The sequence below is a fragment of the Colius striatus genome, chromosome 13, assembly GCF_028858725.1.
Source record: "Colius striatus isolate bColStr4 chromosome 13, bColStr4.1.hap1, whole genome shotgun sequence".
In the NCBI taxonomy this organism is placed as follows: domain Eukaryota; kingdom Metazoa; phylum Chordata; class Aves; order Coliiformes; family Coliidae; genus Colius; species Colius striatus.
In genome coordinates this window covers 13,599,317-13,626,725 of record NC_084771.1, presented here as the reverse complement: position 1 = coordinate 13,626,725, position 27,409 = coordinate 13,599,317, and the positions used below count along the sequence as shown (strand labels likewise).

General features: G+C 37.6%; 1 protein-coding gene across 7 annotated transcripts; it reads right to left on the bottom strand.

Moving 5' to 3' along the window:
* On the bottom strand, window positions 1-26,536 carry PHF6 (PHD finger protein 6). 7 transcript variants are annotated; one of them, XR_009819681.1, is made up of 12 exons: window positions 26,368-26,536; window positions 21,245-21,424; window positions 20,943-21,044; window positions 17,406-17,539; window positions 17,053-17,096; window positions 7,601-7,767; window positions 7,279-7,422; window positions 5,971-6,075; window positions 5,043-5,176; window positions 4,270-4,399; window positions 1,295-1,394; window positions 1-748 (listed from the first exon to the last, which is right to left on the bottom strand). XR_009819681.1 is itself a non-coding variant. In XM_062006885.1 (12 exons), the coding sequence occupies exons 3-11, from the start codon at window positions 21,380-21,382 to the stop codon at window positions 4,270-4,272; spliced, it is 1,098 nt and encodes a 365-aa protein (XP_061862869.1). In that variant the 5' UTR covers window positions 21,383-21,424; window positions 23,952-24,090; window positions 26,368-26,536; the 3' UTR covers window positions 1,418-3,976. The 7 variants fall into 7 exon arrangements, 6 of the variants coding, with proteins under 6 accessions (XP_061862868.1, XP_061862870.1, XP_061862869.1 ...); XM_062006885.1 differs by lacking the exons at window positions 1-748; window positions 1,295-1,394 and adding exons at window positions 1,418-3,976; window positions 23,952-24,090; XM_062006884.1 differs by lacking the exon at window positions 1,295-1,394.
* Window positions 26,537-27,409: the final 873 nt, after the last annotated feature.

Below are 27,409 nucleotides of genomic sequence, written 5' to 3'. Positions count from 1 at the left end.
GATACCAATAAAAAGAAACTAATACTGCAAACTACAACTTTGGAAGTAAAGCCAATATAACAGGAACAAAATATACATAACATTGTAGATAGGAATGCATTTACCCTCTGTCATACATTCCCTGTCTTTACACCTAATGTAAATGTATGCTAGATTAAAAGCTGCAAATGTTAGCTGAACCTGAGTGCTTTTTGACAAGCAACAGTTCTCCAGGATTCTTTAAGGGTTGAGATGTCACTGCTGACTAATGAATGTGCATACATATGCATACAGAGAGACTGCTTCAGCAAGTAGATAAATCAAGAGCTGTGTTCTGTTTTTTAACCCCCGTCGTTAACACAGTGGAACCTGGTTTTGGTGACATGGAAGAAGAGTTACTATTTGCTGTAATGTACTTTCAGTTCTCTCAAGATTAATTTCATCTAATGAAGATTAATTTTCTTGTCAATCTGATTCAGCATATTAATATTTTTGGAATGCACTGATTATCACCTGTCAGATAAGTCTGATATTTCAAACAGATGATCACCTCTTCATCTTTCCATCTGGTTTAGCATGAAGTTATTTTTCACACAGGCACCAGTAAGAAGCAAGCCCTCTTCCTTTGGATTACACTTTAAGGCCAGATTCAGTATAATCATCCCATTCTAGATCAGCACAGCTCTTCGTACCTGAAGGTCAGACTTTGCAGAGTGTAGGTGTAACTCTTTCCTAGAGCTTTATCACACAACCTGCTGTGGATCAGCACCTGCAGAAAGAGTAGATCTTTTGATCACTAATCTATTTCACCCTAGCCAGCTGCACTGAGGCTGACACTGATCCAGCCTTTCACCCTTTCTCGCCATGGAGTGACAGCACAGCTTACTGCTGCAGTGACTGATCACACCTTGAGAAACTGGCATTACACCAGCTGTATCCTCGAGTTATTACAACAATATTCTTCTGACGCCTGTCCTTTCTTGGTATAGCACAATCACAGACCTGTTCATATTGAGATACAGTGAGCTGGGGAGATCTCTTTATATAGAGATACAGTGACTTGGGGAGAAACATCCCTGCTCAGAGGGCCCCAGGCACCTTAAACAGCACACACTAGTGAGCAAGAGAAATGCCCAAAGTCCAAAAGTTTGGGAAAAAAAAAAAATCAAATAAAATGAAACCAGTTTCATAACACAAGTTTTGTTAAATTCATGAGTTCTCTGATTGTGAGATGAAAGTAGAAGATGCCTATTACAAAAAAAAATTCTCAGTAACAAATAGACTGCATTAATTTAACTAGCTAATTTAAACATACCTATTTCATCTATAGAGCACTTTCATTACTTCTAACTTTTCTGGGAAGGCAGTAGATGCTCCAGAATAATCTTCAATATATGCTTGCAAAGATTACATTGCTTTACCAAAAAAAAACCAGAGAAAAGAAAAAAACAGAAGAATTCAGACTGTCTGAAATTCCAAGCTAAAATACACATAAAAAGACAGGAATGGCAGTATTTAATCTTTAAAAAATGATGTAAATGTTGTATACTATCATACATTGTCATGCTTTTTAAAACTACAATTAAGGATGTAGGAGATGTACAGTAAATACACTGCTGAGGTACATTTCTTCTAAATATTAACACCACGACAGAATTACTCCCCAGCAGGTGATGCTACTTGGGAACATATAAATACAATTTTTACATTGTAAGGCACTTTTACCCAGCATACATGAGTTGAAGTCAGTTATGACAAATTTGAGGCTCATAAGAAAAGATTTTTGCTTTTGACTTTCCATGAATTTTGAACTAGTGACAGTTTAGTCAGGCCATCTCAGCACAAAGAGGTAACAGGTAAACCAGTCACTTTTCTGCTACCCAAAGGTAAAGTGCTGTTATGGTTCTTCAAGGCATGGAGTGGGGTCATTTATTTCACAACAGATGAATTATCAGACAGAATATTGTACTAAGCAACTGACACACGATGAATTAGAGCTCAGTCTCAAATGCAATCAGTATGCTGGTAAATCTACCCCATGCAACCTTAGTTAAAATACAGTAGCTGCAAACAAAGTGCCTTTTATTCCATGGGAGAGCCACGTCTGAAGCACAAATCTAGAAGTAACTTAAACATTGAAGGATGTTATTTTGCACTTTAAAACTGTTCTGAGTGGCTGAAAAATGTTCATATTCTAGAGAAAGCAAAACACCTTGATGGATAGACACTGTCAATAATCAATCTGTCATTGCAATTCAAGTCACGCTTTTAATTTTGAAAGTTACAAATACAAAATAAAAATGATCCATGGCATCATGTTTAGAGCAGTAACTGAATATTTTCTGTACACAGCAATATTTCTTTTCAAAATGGCATTATTCTCCAGGAAAGCAAAAAGAATCAATTGAATTCTAACAGGTAAAATGTTAGAAACTTCAATACACAGTAATTGAGTCCCTCAAGATATTAAGGGAATGCATAAGAAGACAAATGACACACGTTAAACCTTTTAAAAATACAAGTAAAAAAATGCTACAGGAATTCATGTTACAAATTAACTGGTTTTGCAATACCAATCACAGAAGAACTGTAGCAGTTTATAGTCAAATCAGTGTATTTTGCTTGTTTCCTTCCTTCAAATCCAGAAGTTTTGTTGGGAGTTCAGAGTGAAACAAGTCAAAACCCTAAATAAACAATAAGGTGATACGGTAGCAACAGACAAACATGGGGACTAGATTCAGCTTTTTGGTTTTACTTAAGTAAGTCTGAGAATGTGCTTTAACAGATTAACTGAAGAAGCCAGTAGCCATCAGAAATGACAAGGTTTTTTGAAAGGAGTCGGAGGACTGATCTGTTAGGTTTGGTATAGATAGCCTAAACCTGCTAATTCCCTAAAGGAACATTAAACTCTAGCAAGCAGAATTCCTTGACATGATTGTTGGCTTGACAGAAAGAGGGGAAAAAAATTACTAAAACAATCAGGATGCTAAGTAAAGTTTCTCATATAGTCGTCATAAGATTAAAAAATAAATATCCAATTTAGCAAAAAAAGTTGTTTCCTCATTCTTCTTACAGAATATGGGACCTTTATGCATGTTCTGGACAAAACATGAAGTGTTCCACAAGACACAGAACACTTGAGGTATGGATGTCAGATATGGTGGCTAAATTCCATCATTAAGAGCTGTAACTCTCTGAAGTAAAAGACATTGGGCTGCAGAATCCAAACATTTGTATAGCAAGGTTTTAATCACACTTGGTGAAGTGTTTGTAAATAGGGGACACAGAAAAGAGGTGGCTCCTTGGGGAAAGAATGAACTACAGCCCTTTGGCATGAGTTCTAAAGCTCACAGCTCAGAACCAACAGCTGCTCAAGTAAATCTCCCGCAAACAATGCTGGGCGGAAAGAGCAACCACAACAGGAACAACCTGAAATGTTCAAGCGTGCTTCGGTGTACACTGAGTCCTTTTCTACTGTGTGCTTTGCAAGCAAAAACCAGAGAGCAGCTTTCCCATGTATCACCTCCATAACTTGTGTATGAAGAAAATGCAAAATTCACAAAGTACCAGCTGGTTGCCACCACAAACTTGTCCATGTTGTTCATTAAACTAGCTAAGACCTTCCCTCATCGTATGAATCCACTAAACAACTTACACATTGCAAATCTTAAGGTTTTTATTCAGTCCAGAAATATAGATCTTACTTCATTTCCATGTCTGCCTTAACTTTTGACACTGTACACATTACATATCATTGATATAGTGTTTCATTTTTTTCCAGACACTGCAGACTACAAACTACATAATATTGACATGTAAAACTCTGCCACTTACTGAAGTCTCACACACATGAACGTTTCAGGCAGTTCAATGAAATCTCTAACAGAGTTGGGTAGTAAAAAATTACTAACCCTTTTCTGATTTTAGAAAACATTTTAAAAGAATTAGTAGTTATGATGTCTTAGCCATTCCCAGTTCTATACTCTGTCCCTTGAACCTGTTTAAAAAATGATGAAAACAATAGTAAATTTAAAATCATACAGAAAAGCATTTAGCAGCTCTGACATTACATCTATATCTAGCGACAGAAATGAGGGCCTCCCTTCTTACACTGTTACAAAGTCAGCTGGATTTAAAAAACAACAAATCCTTCCCATTTTTTCTACAGTATGCCAATAAAAAGTACTTCTCTGCATACACTAAATTTAAATACTTCAATGCAATAAACTACATGAAATGTATATTGCGCTTCAGTCTTGGTAACAGATCTGTCAGGAGTAACTTCCATACCTAGTTTCCATTGAGCTGCTGCTGAGGAATGTCATTATGGTCAGTGCCTGATTTGCCACGGCTTTTGCTTTCTCTTTCTTCATCCTCTTCATCTCTTTCATCATTTCCACTATGGTTTTTACAATAGAGTCTAGCACAATAAAAGAAACAGTGAGGACTTTTACTGCAAATACCTATCAAAACCAGACTTTCCTCTCAATTAGTTTTGAGATGTGCCACAAGTCAACTACTAACTCTGACTCATGGTTTTCGGTCAAGCATCAGTTAAACTGAGAAAGAAAACAAGGCCAAAGACCAGCCAACAAAACTTTGTTCAATGCTAGTTTTCAAGGACTGCTCAGAGAATGCCCTCTTGTGGGCACAGCCACAGTGGCAGCACAACTGCAGCCAAGTCACTGCTGCCAGGTCAGCAAGGAAGTATGAAAAGTTACAGGCCTCTGAAAATCCAAAAATAAGCTACAAAACATATCAACAGGGAGGAATCATGACACAAATGACCAAGGGTTTCCTCGATCTAAATTACAGATTAATCGAGGAGGAAAATAGAAGACAGTTAATCTTCTCATTTCTAACATTACAGCACTAACTACAGAAATTTTAAATTAGTAGATTAACAAAGATTTTGCAAAGTCAACAAGTACTTTAAAATACTACTTTAAATGAAATACTATTCTCTTTTTTAATAACAGACCTGACTACACAAGTTAGGCAGAAAAAGTGACACGGAATGTCTTCATTTTCATTATAGATTCGAGAATCATATAGGTCCTTACTTATAAATTCCTCGTGACATATTCTCAATGTATTTAGCTTTGTCTTCTACTCCACAGTGGTAATGGTATGTTTTTATGCAGGCTTTAATTTCACACCCGATAGTAGCACCAGGCTGGCTACAAAGTGTGCATTTCTGTGCAGGGAAAAGAAGAGAATTACACATTTTAGCCTTCCAGTCTCTTGCCTCTTCAGTTTAGTGTTGGGCATATTTATGGCTACCACTTTGGAACACAGTAACTCCTCTGGTAGACCATCCTTCCAACTAAAAGGTCAAGATATTGTAAAACAGCAACTATGTAATAATGGATATTAAAATATGAACAGTAGTATTTACCTGTCCATTGCCTTGACAACTGCTACATAACTGCATGTATTATTGCATATCCAAGATTATTTTATTGCCACTGAAGTTACTATGTTCATAAACGAAGAATCTTAAGTGATTTTTTTTTCCCAAGAACAATATTGAGTTGTTTGTTTTTACCCCCAATCTCCCCCACCCCAAGCTCCTTACCACTTTAAAAACAAGTGGACCTTTAATAAAATATGATGTGACATTTTACCAAATCCCATCTCTGAGCTCCTAATACGTTTTCATATTATCCAACCAGTTGGAAATGTGTCACTACAAGAACATATTCTCTAAGTTTATTTGTAGTTTTACAGTGTGATTTTAGTAACACAAGATCCAAAGCTGTCACTCTTATAGTTACAGGAAGGCTATTAATAATTTATTATGTACGCTTTTATAAAGAACCCTTAAAACCACATGGCCAAGCACCTCTGATTTTGAAGGTGCCTCCTATCTGGCTACCTGTCCCAAAAGTAAAAATACATTTTAATTTTGAAAAACGTTGTTTCACAAAAGGAAGGAGGCAAAGCCTAGTAGAACCAGTAACATGTTCATCACACTCTGCAGACACATACCATTCTTTTTCCTCTCTTTATTTCTTGAAGTACAGTTTTGATATCAAAATCACCAAACTCTGCCCTTGAAGTTGTTGTTAGTTGGACAGTGCCAGAAGAGAACAACTGTAAGACAAGCAAGTCAAAATAATTTCAGGTCACCCATGTGATGACAAGTTTTTTTATGTGCAGGAAAAATTGAGCATTGAACATCCCCTGATGTGATCTCAGACAGCACATGCTTTACTAACAAACTAGGAAAAAAATCCATGCTGAATAATCACTATGATGAGTATCCCTTCTGATACCCACCTGGCTGCTTTAACTACATTGGAGAAATGTATTTAAAAGACAAAGGAGCAGACAAGAAACAATGACAAGTTAAAACCACAAAGTAACATACGGTCAATATCATCAATTACACCACTGAACTTTTTAGGAATGTTCCACTTCCTTCCCTGTGACATAAATGTAATTCAGCTTCATGAGGCAGCTGATGTCAACATATTTGAAAAGCCCTGAGGGATGACAAGGAAGCATGTAAGTACCACCTCTACTTTCATCATTCTGGGATATTCAGTTTAAACTGCCTTAAAACTGAAGCTTGGGTAAACAACATAGCAAAGAATACTCTAACATTCAAGGCTGCAGGCACATGCCAGTGCTCTGTTCAGTAAGGCTGGGTACAGAAAGACAATTAACATCCCACAGATTGCCTGGACTACTTTGAGATACAACATGAACCACTGAGGTGAGGTTTGTTACTCAAAGCCCTGTCTCCTTCACTGAATGAGTTACTGAAAGATAATCCTATCTGTTCAGATGCATTAAAATTAGCAGACTCTTTTCAGGCTGACAGTTCTATAAATGTGATCATCTGAAGGCAAGGGCTTTTTAGAACTTCCATGTCCCACTCTACTTGAGTTGCACAGCCTAAATCCACCAGTCAGAAAATGAATGAAGATCATAGATTCTTTCCAGATTTTGTCTGAAGGCCTGTGGAGCAAAGGTATTTTATTTTTGGAGTGGATTCTTTTAGTTGAAACTGTTTTCCTTTTTAAATATTGTATATGCATTTAGACCCCAAGGGAGCATTTTTAATAAGCTAAAGAGTCTCCCTGAGCTAATTCCATCTCCTAGCACGTAGTCAACTTCTATCCATATTGCCTGCAGTGGAAGTAAATGAATTGCTCACTTCACAACACTTCAGCGCCTAAAGAGATCATCAGCACACAGACAATGCTCACGCATCATTACATGTGAGGGTACCACATTAAAATCAGACAAAATTCCCATAACAGGCTGGTTAACAACAATACCATTACTCACCATGCACTTATAGTGTGCTGCAGCCTTTTTGGCATTAAATATATGAAGCTTTCCTCTAGCTTCATTTTCTTCTTCACCTGCATGACAGAATCCACATTTAGGTTTTGTATCACTGGGGCTGCTTCTGTGGGGAGACCTGTCTCTCTGAAAGAAAAACATTTTACTAAAATATACTGCTGGGTTACAAATAAGGTAGTAATTTTAAAAGCCTGTGGCCACCAGCTGGAGGCACAGACAAATGCAAATTTAAATAAAAATTGTATTTGCAGAGAAGAAATATGCAATTCTGCCTTCTAAGAAGTTTAGCATATTTACTGCTTACATAGGAACTGCTTTCTATTTCATCTGTGCCATGTGAGGACGTAGATCTAGTGTCTTCTGATTGCCCTTTAAAATTTGTTTTCCTTGGCTTTCCCTTACGACCCCTCCTTTTTCCTTTGGGAGGTGAAGGCTCCAACTCGTGTTCATTGATACTTTCTTCTAAATCTGCTTTAGAAGTTAGAAAACATCATCAAATAACATTCTCAGGACCAACCAACCAACCAAAAAAAGACAAGAAAAAACATGACTTGTATTTTCTGAATTTTGGGTAGAAATAAAAATAGCAACTTTTTTTCCCATTTGTTACAAACATGCAACTGCAGATCCTGAAACATTATTTGCTACTTCATACATCACACAGCTTTGCATCTGTATAACACATGAAGATTTAGCATCTTACAGCTTCTACTTCAGACCCAAAACGTGTCCTCAGATACACATTCACCTTCACTGAAAAGAACTCATTTAAACTACACTGAAACCAGAAAATGTCTTCAACCGTGAAATAAGCTTTTAATTTAAGATGCATAACTCCAATGTAAATTGCCCTTGATACCACGCCAATGTTTCTAGCCTCTCTCTCCTTGCTTTATTAATCAATGTCTCTTGACTCAAGAAAAAACTTCACCCATTTGGGCTGTTGCTTTAACATCAAGTTTTAAAAATAAAAATGTATTTTGCCTCCATAGAAGAAAATTCAAACTTCATTATCGTTACACTATATTTTTATATCTACAACCAAAAGTAGCCGCCAGTTTATAGGGAATCATCCACATTGACAATATCCCAGATAAAGTATTTATAGACCATTAAGAATATAAGAACATATATTTTTAATACAGACATACCCAAGAAGTCTGACCAGTTCCTTTGAAAGTATCAACTCAACTGCTGAATGCTATGTAGAATGGTGGTCCAATATTCTAGCAGCCTGTCCTTTTAATTACTCAAAGCTCTATGTTTAATACAGATAAAGTCCGCACACTTGCTTCCAAGATGATCTAAGTTAAGTTACATCTGATGTTGAATAACCAGCTCTATTCAGTCGCTAACAACTTTCCCGATCATCAGCTGCTCACAGATGCATCTTTTTTCCCCCTTTTAATATGCAACACCCACCCATACTCAAACTGCAAAGATATTTCAGCAGCCTTGTTTAAAGAAACAAGCACACACACCGCTAGAAAACCTGCTTCTCAAAATCCAAGCCACAAACGTCAGTACATGATCCTAGATGAAAGGAAATCCTAATCAGATTTGGAATATCTACTTTATTTATTAAAGATCCATTCTTAAGTGTTATGGTATTATCGTTATGGCATTACTATGGCACTTATTGCCATCATATTGTGGCCTCAGTACCCAGACAGGACGTCTTATTTTGAGACTAAACGCTGCTTTGCTAGAATTTGTCTTTCATAAGCACTGTCACATAAAAAAAAAAAAATCGAATCACATTTCCATCTCGTGATTAACAATGAGTCAACTGCACAAAAGTTTGAAGTCAGAGACTTGAACATGCTCCACAGTCATCAACTTGGAGTAGAAGATAAGTGAACTACTAGCCCGATGCTTTGCATAAAAGTGGATCCTATTAGGTTTAGTCTGTATCTGTTGTTAATCCCCGAGAAAGCCACAGCTTCTTTCACATTCATCGAGGAAAGAGAGAAAATGAATGCAAATGCATCACAACAGGCTATACTGAATGTAATTCCCCTACAGCTCTACTCTGTTGTATGGTTAGAAAGAGGCAAAAAAAAAAAAAAGAGAATAAATACAAATCTGCAAGTTCTTTTGGGTTAAACTGACAGATTATTCAGCTAAATACAGATATTCCGAAATTGCTACTAAAATACCTCAGTCTACTATCACAACATTCTCATGCTTCAAATATGTATACACTATTCTATATTCTAAAGCACCATTTATTTTACTCTGGAAAAAAATGTGATGACATGGATTATCTAATGAAATGAAACATTTGACATTTTCTTCCTAGAATTCACTATCTAGTATTTTTTTCATTTATCATTACTTGTTAAATTCCCCAAGCAAGACTATGCAATTTAGATATATTGTTCCTTTCAGACTGCATATATCAAATTTTATTACAACCTGAAAACTTCTTTCAAAGAAAAGAACTCCCATTTTGTCCCTCAGCATATGAGCTCTCCACCAATGTATTAAAAGGAATTTGTGAATCCTTGTCTCTAGTTTTACTTTTACAGAACTGATAGTTATTCTAGAAAAACAAGCCTTATGAAACTGTTGCTATTGGATTAGTGACCCTTTAAATAACATCAGTAAGAAATTAAAAATATTCCTTCAAAAAATCTTTCCATAAATTTCCCTACTGCATTTGATGAAGTAAAATGTAGTCCATTCACTAACATTCCTTTTCTTATCCAAAGCTCCTTCTGTCAGTTCTGTCAATCATAATGCTTTCTACGTCTTAGTGCAGCCTTATTTTTTAAATAACATTCAAGCAAATCCTGAACTCTCTACAGTCACACTTGCCATACTAGAAGTGAACTATAGCTGCTAAAAACCAAGCACACATTATGAAAAGCAACTTTATAAGAAATGTCACGGTCTCCTTGTAGAATAAGTCCTTAAGTGCTTTTTTTTTTTAGCCTACAATTTGAATATTTATGATTTTAAAAGTAAAAATGCTGCATTTTAAATATGGTTTCAGTGTAAGAGAAAAAATAAAATCAAGATTGCACAGCTTTCTTCAAAGGAGAACCCCTTTTCTGTGCTCAAAAGTGGTTCTTCCCTTAAAGTTCTGGGCTTACTGAAATCTAGACACTACATGAACCCTTCATTAAAATAACATTCCTTGCAGATTTAGGTCTCCTACAAGTGACGTGGACCAACAGTTTAACACCATCAAAACATGAAGATCTGCTCTACTACATCTGTTTGCATCTACCATGTCTACCTGCAAGACTGATATCTCAAAACATTCAAGTTTCTCACATTTTTAACAGCACTATGAACTAGTGTAACAGGTACAGGAAGAACGAGACTGTAACCAGATTTAAAATACACCTGCCTTGGGTAGTCTTTCCCATTTAATACACAATGTGGTTTGTGCCCTATCCCTCCCCTCAAGCCCACTGCCCGCTTACCCTGTTTCCCTGGCATCTGATGGTTGGTTGTTTCCAACTTCTCGTGTCAGCTTGAACTAAGGAAAACACAAAAAGTTGTTCAACTCCTCCCTGACCAGATGACTTTTTATCATGGATATCACCCATACTCTGGATCCCCTGAGATTCTCTAAATATACTTCAACTGTCCCCCCGTCCCATATCCCATTACTATATTGATTTTTAAAATCACCATAATATTCTCAACACAACTTTGTCTAAAGCCTTCAAAGGAAGTATCTCACAAGCTTTCTTCAGAGATCCCTAAAGTGCTACATCTGAAAAAAACAAGCCTAATAGGCAGCGTGGTCTAAGAACGGGGGGTGGGGATAGAAATCAAGAGAGAACATTCTACATTTTAAAAAGCACCTAAGAATATGATGTTGTAAATTCACATGAGTGAAAAGATGAGTAGCAACAAGCCTCAAATTTGCATTTTTGAAATCCATGAGCAGTACAAAGTACCATAAAAAGAAGACTAGCAAAATGCTGTATTACCTAAACTGCTAACAGGGAGACTCAGCTTCAGAAAGAAATGTAAAAATTCTCCTTTGATCTTGTCTAGAAGGAAAAAGGGATTGAGATGTTTTGCTGTTTAAAATAAGGCTCAGCAGAGGTTGAGATATCAATGACCTACTCTATATTGCATCATCTTCAACTATACATGGAATCATCCTTTTCTAAAAGCTAGGTTAAAGCAAAGTAATAAAAGAATTCAGTGATTTAAAGGTTGTGAGAGAACAAATAAAAATAGGATGTATATCATAAAGGCTAATAATGCTTTCTGTATCCACCTCCTGTGTCACCTAAAACAACAGACTCTGAGCCAGGTGCAAAGGAGACATAAAGGGGCCTAAGTCTGGATGAGGAAGATAATCAACAAAACCGACTGGGCAAAATATATTTGCAAGTAAGACTGTACATAAAAAGAAGCTAAAAGGTAAAATGTGCAAGTGGCTCAGACAGGATGTTACGTAAAACTGAAATCACACACACACACGTATTTTAAGTTTTAAGGTGCATTTTGGATAAGAGAAACTCAAACTTACATAGAACAAAATCAACCTTACTAGATTTTTAGCAGATAAAAGGAACGTAACAGAAAAAGGAAAAAGCTCTTTAAGATGTTAAAGTAAGATGTCCTTAAAATACAGCTGAAACGCAAGGAACCCCATGTTTGAACACCATTATTTTAAATTGAAAAGAAATATCAAAAACACCCAAAAACCTTACTCTCCCAAAAGTCAAGAATGTGAATACATCCATAAGTGTTAGCAAGAACCAGAGACTTGCACAAAAAACCCTGCAAGCAAATATGGAATCAGATAAGCAGATATAGAGATGATAGTAGCTTTTACCAGCAAATTGCGTGAAATTAACAATCAAAATGATGAATACAATTTTTTGTTTATTTTTTACAAATAAGAGACTAAGTTACACAAAACACATCTAAACTGGAGAAAGCAAGAGTGGAGAGGAAAAAATTAAAATATCCCTTAGATCCCATCACTAATATGTCTTCCAAAAGCACCAGATACCTCAAGAAACTGATGACTCTTGTCCAACAGCTATTTTTGACTGAACAGGATCTACGCTATGAAGTACTTGAGATTTTTTTTTCCTTTAATTGAGTACATTTAACACAGAAAATGAATAAAATAGTTCTCCATAACCACACAATCTAAATGATTCTTCAAGTAAACAATTGTTGGCAAAGACTGGACAACATACTTAGCTTATCTGCACAATCTGAAATCTAATGACAACTGGCATGATAAACCTGTTAAGTATGAGTTAGCTGACCAACTTTCTATTTGTATAAGGTCTTGTCTAGATCACAAGGAGAATTACAATGTAAACACCACGGGACAGCTCCTCAGATAGGACAAGCCTTTTCCCCATATTACTACTTGTATTTTTTTCTTTTCCATTAGCTGTGCATTCTTCCATAAGGAAACACCATTGTGATGCTTTGACAGAATATCTGTTAGTCTATAATGGACTGCACAGGAGATTGCCAACTCACTGCCTGGAGCAACTGTTTCTGTTGTAACACTACACATACATCTGATGTCATGTTCAGAGCAGTATTCTATCCAGTAACACTAGCAAGAAGGCTGAGTTAGCAGAGCCTCAGAAGAATCTGTTACCATCCACCAGACCTGAAGTGAGACCCACCTGCAATATTATGGACACTTTTATACCCAACTACATTAATGCACACAGCGTTAGGCAGCTTATGCTGCAGACATTGTTACAAAAAATGCAACTATGAACAAACACCGATTGAAGAATCCAAAGATGAATCAGGATGTTATTTAAATGTAAAGCAAAAAAGCTTTGGATATTTTTTCCTTCCAGCCTCTGGCTTACACGCTGCTTTGAAAAGGTACTCAGCTTGACTTAGATTGCAGCATTTCTAAATAGGTCTCACAGAGAAATATTACTCTGACTCAAGTTACTGAGCAGCATGAGAAGCATAGATTTCATGTTTGATCTTTAAAATAGTATGAAAAGGGTGGTGAGATAGAGAATGTCCTCATTTCCATTGTGGAAACACAATTCCCTGATGCTTTGGGTACAGCAACAGTAGGAATTACGGACACTTTACTTTCTGATCTCACAGTTCCCAAGCACCTGTTTTAAATATTAACAATAGATAATCACATGTCTTTCTTCATTATTCTTTGTTTTACTTATATGTAACAGAAGAATGAAATTACATTCTTATTTTATATTGAACTATTCTTGATCAGCTGAAATTGGTTTCAACACAGGGCCTGGGGCAGCCCCACCTGCAGGGAACTGAAAGAGACCAGGTTTTAAATTTGTAACAATTATTTCCAGTACATTGGAATAAATTCCAACATGCAGTTCTAAAACCTTACTTCAACAAAACTCTATTCTTCAAAATGAACAAATGTAATTTTATCAAACTGAACAATAATTCAACTAATAGTTACCTGCTATAGTTCAAAAGCACTGGTACAAATTCCTGTAAACTACTAGGTACTGAAAACTTTGACACCTTGCCTGAACTATGAATTAAACTATAACTTGAAGTTCAGGTCAAATTATTTCAGATTTGTAACCAACAAGACAAACCTCTAGATGTGATATTTTCAGTAACTTTCTCTGCTCCTCTGAGCAGAAGTCTTCAAATCTCTTGACCTCACAGCCACAGCCTAGTACAAAGTGCTTTACTGTCCTTTCAGTTAGTGGGAACACAGCATAGAAGAATCACATTGCAACAGGTGTATACACAAAGGATATATAGGAGAATTTTTTTTGTATTCTGTCACCTGAAGTGTCAGTCAAACATATAAATCAGACAAACCCAGCAATCTGAAAAAAATAATGAATTTAAGAGCACAATACTTTGGTGCTATGTTTCATATTTTTATATTCAAAGAAAACAGAAGGTAGTTCAGCAACTGCTGTCAACTACAGGAAAATGAACTCCTATTGCTCATTAATTTTGTCTTGATGAGAGACACTTAAGTGATGAATTCTCGTGCCACTTGAACTTCTTAACAGTAATAAATAAAACTTAATAAAAAGGACCTCTGAAACGTTAACTGGGTAACTTTCATTTCAACATAGATCTTTCAGCCATATTTCCATGCAATCTGAAGAAATTTTTTTAATTAGAAGAATTTCCCTTACCCACTTAAAACTAGAATTTCTACCAAAAGTTACCTTAGCCACATCTCACACTTGAACAAGTGTGCTCCCAAAAGCATTTATTTTCTAGGGAAAAAAAAAAAAAACACCTCACTATTATGCTGCAGTACTGCCTACAGAAAATAAACTGTTCTGGACTGTACCAAACCAAACACTCCTAAAAACTCTTCCATAAAAATACATGGACTACAACAACTGAACCTGGATACAGGGAAGATAAAACCCCAAATGCTCTAAACTGACCAAGAAAAAAACACCAAACCAGAATCCCAGGGCAGGAGCAATAAGTTTCCATTTAAAAGCACTGATTAATTCCAGTGCCTCCGTGCACTTGCATTGAGTGACATAACCAGAGATGAGCTTTAACTATTCTGTTATGAAAACACTGCTGAGAGTAAGAATTCACGTAAATGAAACAAAACCAAGAGAAACAAAAAGCCACTACATTAGCATCCACTCTCCCTAGCTAGACTATTTACTCTTTCCTGCAAGTCCTTTCTGGTTTCACACAACACCATTCTTTCACATTTGAATTACTCTTTGTTACTCACATTTTCCTCAAAAAATAAACCAACAAAATACATATATAGAGCTTAATCTCAGCACTCAACATCCTCCAGTTGCCATTTTACTGAGCAAACCAGCATTTGACTATTAAGAAACAAACCCTCCAAAGTCGCTTCTTAAACTCTGAAAACCACCCTGTGTATTTCTGTCTTGTAAAGGTAATTAGTTTTCAATGTAGCAAAACACCATTACTATACAATGCTATAAGTAATTTCCATAAAACAGATGCAAGGTGTATTTTTACTTTCTTTGATTTAAAGGAGGTCTATCACAAGAGAGCCAAAGCTTTTGGCATTAACAAATCTGTAACTGTAAGTAAAATATTTTATGGGTATAGTTCCCTAAACTGTATGGCAAAGAATACTGAGAAAAATTTCAGTAAAATATTTTAAATAAACACAGAAAGTAAAGTGTGAAATATATTTCTAGAAATACAGAGCATAATGGAACTAAATATTTCAATCTTTAAAAAATGTGTGTAAAGCTAAATGTTATGCAAGACACTGGGTTCTGTGGCCTCAGTTTTTCTAAATAATGCTGTTTATTCCTCCTTCTGCTACCCTTGATCTAACAGTCTCTTTGGATTAGTCCAGTTGAATGTTTTAATACACTGCCAATATCAACACTTAAGAAAAAACCCACAATGCTTCTTGTAATTTTTCCCATGTCTTCAGACAAATATATCTACCTGAAATATAAAAGCCTCTCCTGATAGAGAACAACATGGTAAAATCAGGAATAATGGTTTCTGAAACATCTTAAAGAAAAGCCCAAATTCAGATCCTGCAAGTAATTCCAAGCAGAAAAGGTTGTCCATTGGCACTGGGCTCCAGGGGGAATTGGAGGCATTTTTCAAGAGATGTCAAACATTGAGCCACTTGCAAGTAAGTATAAAAGATTATGTTTAAATATTGGTTAAGAAGATTAATCTCTCTCTGAACTCAAATGTCTTGCATATCCTGCTTTTGCTAACAAGCAAAACAAACAAACAAAGTGCCAAACTACAAGATAACATGACCCTGCCTCTTTGGAGAATTAATAGAACATGTATACTGTTTTTCATGTTTAAATCTAGTAATAAGTAAAAATCAGACAGTGTTTTATACAAAGTACATGACAATAATAGACTAAAAAAAAAAAAAAGTTTTCAATTGCGACTTTCTATTACTTTTGATATATTTCTAAACATTGAAGTAACATCCAAACCTTACCATTAATATGCCTACTATCCATAGCAAAATAAGCAGTTATAACCTTCAAAAAGACATTTGGCAGAAAGAAACTGAAGTAATTTCTGAAACTTGTTCTTCACTAAATAAAGTCACATATTCCTCACTAATCAAAGCTGATGAAATTTCAGTTGAAAGTAATCCAAAAAGTAAACTAACAACTATTCATTTACCAAAATTCAGATACAGTAGAGAAAAAAAAATACCTGTATAATAGAAAATAGCACAACTAGTTTGGAATTTTAACAGATCACACAATTTATCTGTGTTTGTGGCATATTACGCCTCAGGCATTTCACTACTCTCCTCTGCAAAGACACACAGCTTTTATGAATGTATCCATAACAGCTTTTTTTATTTAGCAAAATGACTCAGAAGCATATGTGATCTGACCACAAACCTTTTAATTTACTGTTGGGTCCTTCTTATTTGAAGAGATAAACTCTATTTGAAAGTTTTAAAAAAATATTGAATATATGGGAACATTAGCAAGAGTAAAATTACCTGACAAAATATTCCAGATGTTAATATGGTGACTATTTAACTACAAATACAAGACCAGGTTCTTCCCAGAAGGGAATGTGTTACTTCTACCCAAACTTTGTTTTGAGAAAACATCAAATCTTCCAAGCATCCTATAGTTTATGTTTTGAGGTTTTGTCCACCTCAAACAATTTTTAAGAAAATACAGAAATCAGATGGGCTTCCAAACTTATTGTTTCTCAAGAAAAATGTAGTTCTGAAAACATTTCTATTCTCCAGAAAAATTCAATTTAACCGAGTATCTTTCTACAATGGGAAAAATTTATATTGAATAATTTTACCTTCAGAGTTATGCGTTGTTTTCTTGTGTTTTCGACATAAAATCCTATAAACAAAGTAGTTGAAAACTGTCAAGTCAGTCACGATTCACAGATTATTTACTCATCTTTTAAATTTAAATGCCAGTACATTTTTCTCCCACTTGTAAGACTCACTGATATACAAATCTTGCAGTGAAAATGCGCTTTTCTAGCACATTACTCTGAATGCCACAATCATTAGAATTTTTTTTTGCAACACTTTTGTTTAGATTCCAAAGTGGGGTTTTCTTGTTTTGCTTTGTTGATTTTTTAAAAAAAACAAAGAATGTGAAATATAAACATAAAAATAAACATAGCAAATAAATAATAGTTACATGTAAATGCCTTGTGAGGGTTTCTCTCTTATCTGAGCTTTATCATGCAAAGCACAGTAGTAGTGATATGTCTTGTGACATGTTTTCACATCACAGCCAATGGTTGCTCCAGGACAATGGCATAAAGAGCACATCTGTAAAGAAAAAGACAGCACAGATCTTCTTACTATTGGCTTAGCATTTCTGAAATAAAATATTAAGAGTTAGCACTCCTGGAGACAAAGTAAATAAGAGTTATGCACCTGGCATTGCTCTTCCTTCTCAATTTATTTTAAAATCAAGGAGAAACCTGTTGCAGTCATGCAATAGTACAATAACCATCACACATTGATTAGCAATTCAATGAAGAAAAGAAGTAATTTATTTCTGCGCAATGTGTTTGATCGAAGTGACACTCCCAAGGGGAGTAAATTGTACCTGCTTTATTCAGAATTACATTATGAAGGTAGGAATAATAAAAAAAAAAGACACCTATATGGCAACCAACTTTGCAGATAGAAATACCAATGACCTGCAGATTTGCCCTTCCCTCAACAGCTAACCTGACCTATTTTTTCTAGTTAGTTCCTTAAGTCACTTCCAAGACATTGAATTAAATTAAGTATGTGTTGAACGCAATGAATTTATTTCAATTAGACTAAATTTTGCTCTTTATACTTATATTGCAGAAAAGGTTAAATGGGAGTCTGTTGCTCTACTTTTCTTTGCAAGTAATTAACCTTAACTCATGTTAGACTCAACATTGCTTAGGATACACAAACTACTATACTTCTACTGTGTTAGGAAGTAATTTATAGTATCACAATGTTTTTCTCTGTATTTTTTTTACTGACATTATATTTCCCAAAAGTCTCAGAATGTCCTGTTAAATGTTCCTTCTAAGACAGATGAAGCCTTCTGTTTGTATCCTGCACATTGCCCACACTCCCAACGGGTTATAGTTCATTCCAAATCCGTCAGCATAAATGTGCCATGCAGGATACTCCCTACATATATCCTTGTAGAATACACTTTCTGTCCAAACCACTACTTTAGTCAAGTTCTTTGTGTTAGTCTCAAATATTCCACCAAAGTTATGCATCATCATTTTTCAATTTTTACAAAGTTAACTGAACAGTAAAAATGCCAAAGCCTTGGATCATCTCCATTTACTCCTCTGCAAGCTCTGAAATGGTATAGTTATATACTGTTCCCAAATTAGTTATTTCCTAATTTGTTCAGTGTTTTTTTCTCCTCATAAATTTGTTATATGTTATGGTTTAATATACAAAAATGGTTGATCAAATCTCTCTATAAAAGCCTAGGTTGAAATTACATCAATTCAATCAATTTTAGTCAGTACTTCAGTATTTTGAAAGTCAGAAATGACTAAAAGATACCTCATTGTGTTCATGAAAAGAAAGTTATCTGTACAAAATAGACCACAGGAATTTTTATATTGATTTATTGGTCTGTTTCCTGACAGAATTAAAGATTTATTCCATCAGAACACGTTCTGCTGTCAAAATATCACTGTCAACTGATTTCTAAGTTATAGCAGGCATATGTGAAGTTTGACAAGCTGCAAAATAGGTAATTACTCTAAAAAAAAATCCTCCTATGCACAGTCAATAGAAATTACTATATCAGAGCCCTGTACTTCCAAATATTTAGACTTTCTCAGTTTTTTATGACTGGCCTATTAAGGTTTTAATCTACAAACTTTCCTCAGACAGAAATATATTCCCATCAGAAAGGCTCTACATGTCAGTCATTGTCATTTCAGTAATGAACTGGCCTCAGTCTTCAGTGCATACCTGGTCAGCACTAGCACCTCCTGAAGGAGAGCAACTACAGAAAATCTCTCATCAGATAGATTCACTCCAATCTATCAATCTAATTACTTAACCCAGCATACCATGCTGAGGTATTTTTGCTCAATATGTTCCCACATAGAATAACAGGCTAGAACAGCACCTCAGGAGGGTATTTGGGCTCACTATAAACATTTAGCTTTAAGCTTCCTATATAAGCCAATGGAGAAAGATTCCTCCAGAGAGTGATTCAGAGCCGTGGTCTTCCAACAGCTACAGACAGAGATAAGGCATCTAAGTTAAGATCTAAAATTACTTTGTAAATTCTATCCAAATAGGATACTCTCAGGAGTATGAATCTACTAGGATAACCAGATCAAGGCTTTCCGAGAAAAGCTGAATGGAGTGTACTATACATACACCTAGCAAGCTCTGAGAATATATCCAGCTGTTTTATCAGTGAAGGAGTTAGATACTCAAAATCAGAAAGACAGAAATCACCAACGTAAAAAACCTAAATGATCTTAAAAAAACCCCACATTTAAGATACCAAAGAGTCAAAAAGTTTATAATCTGTAGTTCCATTTACTACCTTGTTCTTTGGAAACTCCTAACATCACAACATGACTGACTTGTGAACAGTTATTTCTTTATGCTTCAGCTAATTAGTGCAAATATAGATCCCTGAGTTGGAAAGGATTTGAATGGAACACTGGATGAAATATTAGACTATTATTATATAACTGCAGTTCTACAATAATACTTCATACTACTCTTACTAGTCCCACAACTGGTAAATACGTAAGAGTGCTTTAATTAACTAAGCTGAAAATTTTTACTGAGGAGTGAATTGATAATTTGTAAAGCATATTTTTAGAAGACTCATTCATTTCCCCAAATGGAAAACAAGGAGCTGGAAAAAGAGTCATCACTACTCAATTCTCATCAATCTGGTTGATGTCTCATCACTTCTGCACCCACATACCTGATTAGATTATTGTATTCACAGAATCATCTATTAAATCAATATAAAAGGAAGCACCTTTTATGTTGAAGTACCTTTGGTAGTCAAAACCAGATTTTAGCAGCAAAGCCAAATACTGGTAAAAGCACAATAATACCCTCAACCAGGTCCCTAGAATGTGGGTTTCCTTCTGAAATCTAACAGAAAGTATTAAATAGAAATTATTGGATTAGAATAATAAATTTAGAAAAATGTTACTGTTTACTTGCAGCCCATCCAAAAGAAAAACAGGTTTATTCTGTGAGTTTTCGAATTTGCTTGGAAAAAGCCCCATTTATCTGCTACAACCATATAAATTTGCCAATGAGAAAAAAAGTTATAGTAAAAATAATAACTCTGGATTTATTTTTTAATAATTCCATTATTAAGCTACAATTCTTAAAACCACTTGTTCAGATGAGAGCAGGCCTTGACTGAAACAAAACCTCTACTTTTCATCCTTTCCCAAAGATATTTCAAGGGTTGGTAAACTGACATTTGAATTTCATTCCAATATAAGCATAATCATATTTACTGAGGTTTTCTTCACATAAATCTGAGATCAATTTTACTTCAACATCATCTTCTGCAAGTTGTTTATTACCTTAGAGCTCTCACAAAGGTAACACTTTAAAACAACAAAACCAAAAAACCAAAACCACTGAAGAACTTCACGGTAAACTTTAAGGAAGTTAAGAAAATTTGTCTCATGAAAGCGAAAGACAATAAATAGACACTTACCAATTTAGTGCCTCTCTTAATTTCTTTCTGAATATCTTCAATGGAGAATCCACCAAGACTCTCATTATCAGTGTGTGAAGATACCAGTGCAGAGGAGAATAGCTACAATTATAAAAACAAAACTTACTTCGTAAGTTTTAAGGACATAAGTGATATAGAACATATCTATAAATGAAATCACAACAATTTCCAATTACACTATCAATCACGTGTGCCAATGTCACAACTGGTTGAATTTTTAAAGTGTTTTGTACTCTTTTACTAGTCCCCAGGTTCCTTTCGCTCTCTTCTGGGTTACTCACCATACATTTGTGATGTGCTGCCACCTTCTGGTTTTCTGACATTAATAATTGTCCACATTCATTATCTTTATTAGAGCGACAAAACCCACATTTCCTTTGTCTTGAAGAGACTTTTTTCTGTCCAACGGAACTTGTCATGATTCTAAATGACCTTAGAAGACCACTTCAATTCTCTCAATGCTACAGAAAAAAAGGTGCAATTGGCATGTTAAAGGCAATTTAACTTACAGTTTTGTAAATACAACAATGTTTGCTTGAGAGTAAACTGTCCCCCCCCTTACCCTTTTCTTTATACTACTTCAATGCATCCAAATAATCACACACCCAGCCGAGGCAGCATTATGACAAGTTTTTGTGAAATTGTGTCAACAAGCAGAATTAGTACTTTGGGCAAAAAAGAAGTTTCAACATTAATACAAAACTTTAGATACTAATATAAAACTTATGGGCAAGTGAAGAAGTAAGTGGAAAACACAAGTAAAGCAGTCATTAAGGAAAAAAAATGACTGCAACTCTCATCCCATTCTTATTTATTAGAGCAAAGGAATCTGTAGGAAATGCCCTACTTGTGCATACAATAAAAGACATGCTAGTGAAAAGCTAACATGAAAAAACGTAAGTCCAGCACAGGACCCAGAACAGGTTTGGAGTATAAAAGCTCACAAAGTATCATGGCAGATGTGTAACCACCTTTAGATGACAGTAGAGCTGAGAAGCTAAAATGTGACCATTTTAGGTATTATCGAGATACCTTGTGGCTAGTCAAACAGTATTAGGAACAACATTTTAGAAGGATCTATGACTCACGTGCTGCAAAGGAAACCTTTTCAAGACCCACACTTAATTTAGCAGCACCATGCTAGTTTTCAGTAACCATGTGAGAGCTGCTATTCTAAGAAAAGAAACTTAAACTCAACACAAATCACAAACTTTTCCTGTGTTAGCAGCAACACATTTAAAAAACGTAACACTCAGGTCCTAATTCCCTAATCAAGAGGACACTGCAAGTTCAAAAGTGAAAATACCTAATGAGTATATGTGCTTCTTGGTCCAGTATTATGCAGTTTGTGTCCATTTGCTTCCACCTCTCTCAAGAAATAAAATATCCTCTTCTTCAAATAGACTTTCTTACAGCTTTTTACTTTGGAGATTTGTGTGTTTCTGTCAGCTTGGCCACAACTGCAATAAAAGCACTCTCCTCAGCCTTTGTCTATGTTAGACTAATCTAAATAAGAAAAGCCACCTTAGTGTTTGATATTTCTGTTTCGAAAAAAAAAATTATGAAGTCCAGCCAAAAAACCCAGCAGAGTTGCAACACATCTGATTGCACTACAATGGCCATCAGAATAGCAATGTTTTTTTGAAATTTACACAGGCAAACCTGTGTTCTGCCCAGTGCTGTCAGCCTTTTAGGTTTCTAAAAGGCCATCCTGTTAAGATTCTCACTGCTGCATTTCAACAGTTTTTCAGACTGCATTTTAACTGTCTTGCAATGTTTGCTACAAAACTCGTGCATCAAAAGGCTTCTGTCCGGTATCTATTGCCTTTGCTTTATCAACAGCTTCATTTGCTTTCTTTTATAACTGGAAACCAGTTTACTAGCCAGTGATGCATACTCATAGGAAGAATGCATACATTTCAGATCTTGCTGATTTGCACAAAAAAATGTGCCAATCTGGATAAACTAGTCACACCCTTTTGCAGTGGCAATAGGGAGTCCTTAAGTGTCAAACACAAAAGAATTAATATACTGTATTCTTCTAAAGAAAAAACAAGACCATTCTGTAATCCCTTCTCGGTAGAAAAGAAGGAATAGTTCCTGAAGGAAAGAGTAGTAAAATTTTCCCATATTATTTTATTTTTTAACTAAAAAAGAAAAAAAAAATTGGGAAGAGGAAAAAAGACCTACAAAGTACAAGGAGGAAATATTACCACAAAGATTCCTTGTTTTCAGGTCACGTTCAATAACTCAGCATAAATCATACAGCAATGGGTTAGCAATATATTAAGAAAATAATCTAAAATGCAAGAAGTTCTGCTTTGATATAAATTATCTGACATGCACACACACACATTCATTTCTAACTACCCATTTCATTTTATATTCAGATTATATCAACAATATATTTACAGCAATGATAGTAGTTCTTACAAGAAATATCAGGAATTCCCTTGAACACATGCACAGGTTCTTCTGCTTACATATAAATCCATGTTTTAGAAAATGAAAATAATTATAGAACACATAAAAATTTAGTAAGTGGCTCTCATCATCCTTATTTTATAAGAATAGTAATTTTCTAAGAAACAAGTTTATAAAGAACCTTCTCACAGCTGGCTGCAGTCAACTTTGCCTTCCAGTGCACAGCTTCATGCCTTCCAGTGCACCAAGAGGCAGGAGAAAGCACATCAGTATCCAGTACTAGAGCCTGAAGTAACTTCTTGAAGTATTTTTGCGTAATTAAGACTTTTTTAAGGCTCACAGCAATGTTAAAAATAATGCCTATATTTACTTAATGATGCTGATGTTGTACAAAAAAAATAATCAAAACCAAATCAAAAACCAAGAAGACTCAAAATAAATCTAAATTGGCAAATACCAAGTTTTGGAATACTTATTCAATTACAAAATAATTTAACACTTGAAAAATTATTTGAAAGGTAAACAGGCCAAAAAGCATCAGGGTACGCCAGAAAGGAAACTCACATTCTTTTCATCACCAGATTAAGTTACTTGGAAAGCATTTTCCAAGGATATCTAAAAGTTTTCTTTCCAATCTTGCGTTTTTTGTATTCGCTTTTTTCTGTATCACTGGGCATTAACACTATTTATACATTTCGCAACACTGCAGAAAAAAAAGAGAGCACAAAAAATACTTCAAAAGCATTTCATTTGCAGACCTCTCCCTAAATTATGTTTGCTTTCTCATAAATCTGAGAAAACACTACCCTGGGATCACTTTTCTTTGTGCCAAAATGTACTTCTTATCCTATCCACTTAAAACCAAAAATTTTCTGAAACAGATGAACTCAGTTCCACAGCTACACCACAGACCCAGAACTCTGAACACAAACACTCAAAATGCCATTTTCATCTCTTTAGTTAATTCACCTCAAAACCACTCAATCCAGATTGACAAGTATCAAACTACATTTCATTGGAACAAAAAGAAAAATCACGCAACTTAAAAACAGCTCAATATTTCTGGTTTTCCTGGTGAAAAAGCTAATAAATGCATAAGACCTACAAAACAGTATTTAAATACACCATTGACAGAATCTTGCTTGGCAGCTTTGTCACAGAAAGTCTTGTAGACTGGATCACAGAAAGCGATGTACTATGGAATTGCTGAGCAGGAGATTATGCACTATGTCTACCAAAATGGAACACATGTATCACAAAATGCAGATTATTACATACAGATATGTCTTCCATAGGCTTGGTCTAAAAAAATGAAAGACTATATCTACCTTGAAATTATAAAAGAAGAAACACTTCCAGAGATTCTTCTCTCAAAAATGTTGTTTCATTTGCATTCATGTTTCTTAATGTCCACTACAGTACTCACCACGGTGCTTCCCCTAACAATACCTTTATTTTATCTTTAAAGCACTATGTTTTACAAACTCATAAAGCTTGGGGACTGTTTTACTGAGTTCTAGATGACAGACTTTGAAATGTAAGAGAACTCTTACTGCACATTCAATGACTCTCACGCAAAGAAGGGCATTCTCAGTCCATGAGACATTGTTCAGCACCAAAGAATGGAAAGTAACCTGGATTCTAATTTCTATCTATTTCCCAAATATATTTCACGAGCTACTGCCTGTTTATATGAGGCAAAGCCCCACTTGTACTCCCAACAAGGCCAGTGACCTGTCTGCTACACTCTCCCATGTAAACATTTTTCTGCTGTGTGGCCTGGATGATCACAGAATTCTGTTTTTCAAAATCAGGATTTATATATGCTTGTGAAGAAAATTTCAGACACCCCAGTGTTTGAATTTCAGACACCTAGAAATACACAAGCATTATAATATTTTATTAAACATGCTAGACTCTCAGGAAAAGCTACACAAAAATATCTGCATCGACTAGATTTCAAGATGCTCACTAGAGATACCAGATTCCCTGTTCAAAAAGCTTTCAAGTTTCTAGGGTTAATCACCCATTATTGGGAGCATTATTTTTGAGACAAGGGGGTGAAGCTGGGGAGAAAGGTGTTATCCTCTGGGCATCTATAGTTGAGAATCCAAACTCATAAGTCTCAGTGAAACCTTTATCCAAGAGTTACGTTCACACAGCATCCTACAGCCACTATACAAAGTAAGAGAGGACTTATCCATGCAACTTTCTTACAAAAAAAAAGAAAAAAGAAATCAAAGGCAGGGGCAAAGGCGCGGGGGGGAGGCCCAACCTTGGAAACTCTAAACAATAAGAATACAGTAGGTAACTAAAAATTACACAAAAAGAGCCTGCGGTGAAGAAGATCTGGCAGACAACACAGACCGATCTTCAGGAAAGTTTACATACTCCCACGGGGAGCGGGAGATGAGCCGATATCGGCATCTCCGCCGCTCGCCTCCCCGCGGGGGGATCGATGGGGCACGGCACCCCTTGGGGGAGGCACTGCCGCGGTTTCCCCCGCAGAGGCCTGTCCACGAGCACCGGCGAGGCCTGACCCCTCTCCGGCCGAAAGCCTACGGAGGGGGGCTCGGTGGGACGCGGGGCTCCCGGGGAGGGCGATCCGCCCCTTCGCTCCTCACCAAATTTTGGGGGAAACGGGACTCGGAGACAAGGGGGGGCGGATCCTCCAGGGAAGGAGGGAACGGGCGGAGCGAGCCCTGCCGTCGGCACGGGGAGGGGAAGGGGGGGGGGGGGTAACGGCACCGGGGGCGCCTCCTGAAGAGGCATCGCTGGGTGCCGGGACCCTCCCGGGGGCGGGCAGCTCGCTGAGGCCCAGAAGCCGGCGGTGGCTGGCGGCGGGAAGGCAGGGCGGGCTCCGCGGGCGGGGGCTGCGGGCGGACGGGCCGGGGACACCGAGCCTGCCCCGGGAGCGCGGCAAAACGGCGGGCACACAACGAGGCGGCTGGGCAGCCGGTCAGGTCACTCAGTCACTCACCCGTGAGGCGGGCGGGGCGCCGGGGAGAGGAGCAGCTCGGGCACACCCCCACCCCCCCCGTCACCGCCGGTCGCTCACGGCCGCTCGCTCGCCGGGACCGTCCCTTTCATTCGGGGCAGGGGACGCTGCGCCGCCGCCGCCGCCGCCGAGCGCAGGCACGCACGCACGCACGAGCGGACGCACGCACGCAAGCACGCACGGCGCGCTCGAGCCGCGACGGCGCGACGCTGCGGGGCGGCGCCCGATTGGCGCGCGAGGCGGCGCGGCGGGAGCACGCCGGGCGCTCGCGGCCTCCTGCGCACGCGTGCCGCCGTTCGCTCCCCCCCGCAACCCCGCGCCAGCCCTTCCGCCCGCTCCGCCGCGGAGCCTGGGAGCCGGGAAACGGAAAGGGGCGGGGCGGGGCTTCGCGCATGCGCAGCTCTCACCGGCGGCCGTTGGCAGGGCTGGCTGCCGGCGCCGCGCAGGCGCAGTTTCCCGCGAGCGCGTGGTGAGGGAGGCCGCGCATACGCAGAGAGCCGCGAGGCGGGAGCCGCCGTTGCGGCACCGCGCTGAGGGCTGGCGCATGCGCGCGCCCGCGCCGGCCGGGGGCGCGGCTCTGAGGGCACGTACCCGCAAGGCAGTCGCCCGTCAGCCGCGTGTTGGGCCTTCGGCAGCACACGTCCTCCCCGAGGTGTGACCCCAGCGCGGAGCCGAGCACCCTTCTTCCCCACTGAGCACATCTGTAGTTGGTGTTGGTGCAGCGGCGTTCGGTAGTGAAGAACAGTTGTAGAGGGAGATGGGGTCACCTCTCCCAGGCACCAAAAGCATGGTGTATCCCCAGGCCCTGTGTTGCTGAGGGGCTGAGGCAGTGTGGACGTGGCCAGAGAAGTGTCGTCTGACCATGTGTCAAGCTGTCTGGGGAGGACGCGAGAGGAGTCACGATTCCCTTGGCAGCCCATCTGGGAGCTCACACTTTCCTCAGGCTTACGCTCTGAGGGGAAGAGAAACCAGGGCTCTAGCCACAACTCTTTGGCCACAGCTCTAAGAGCAGGACTTTGGACCA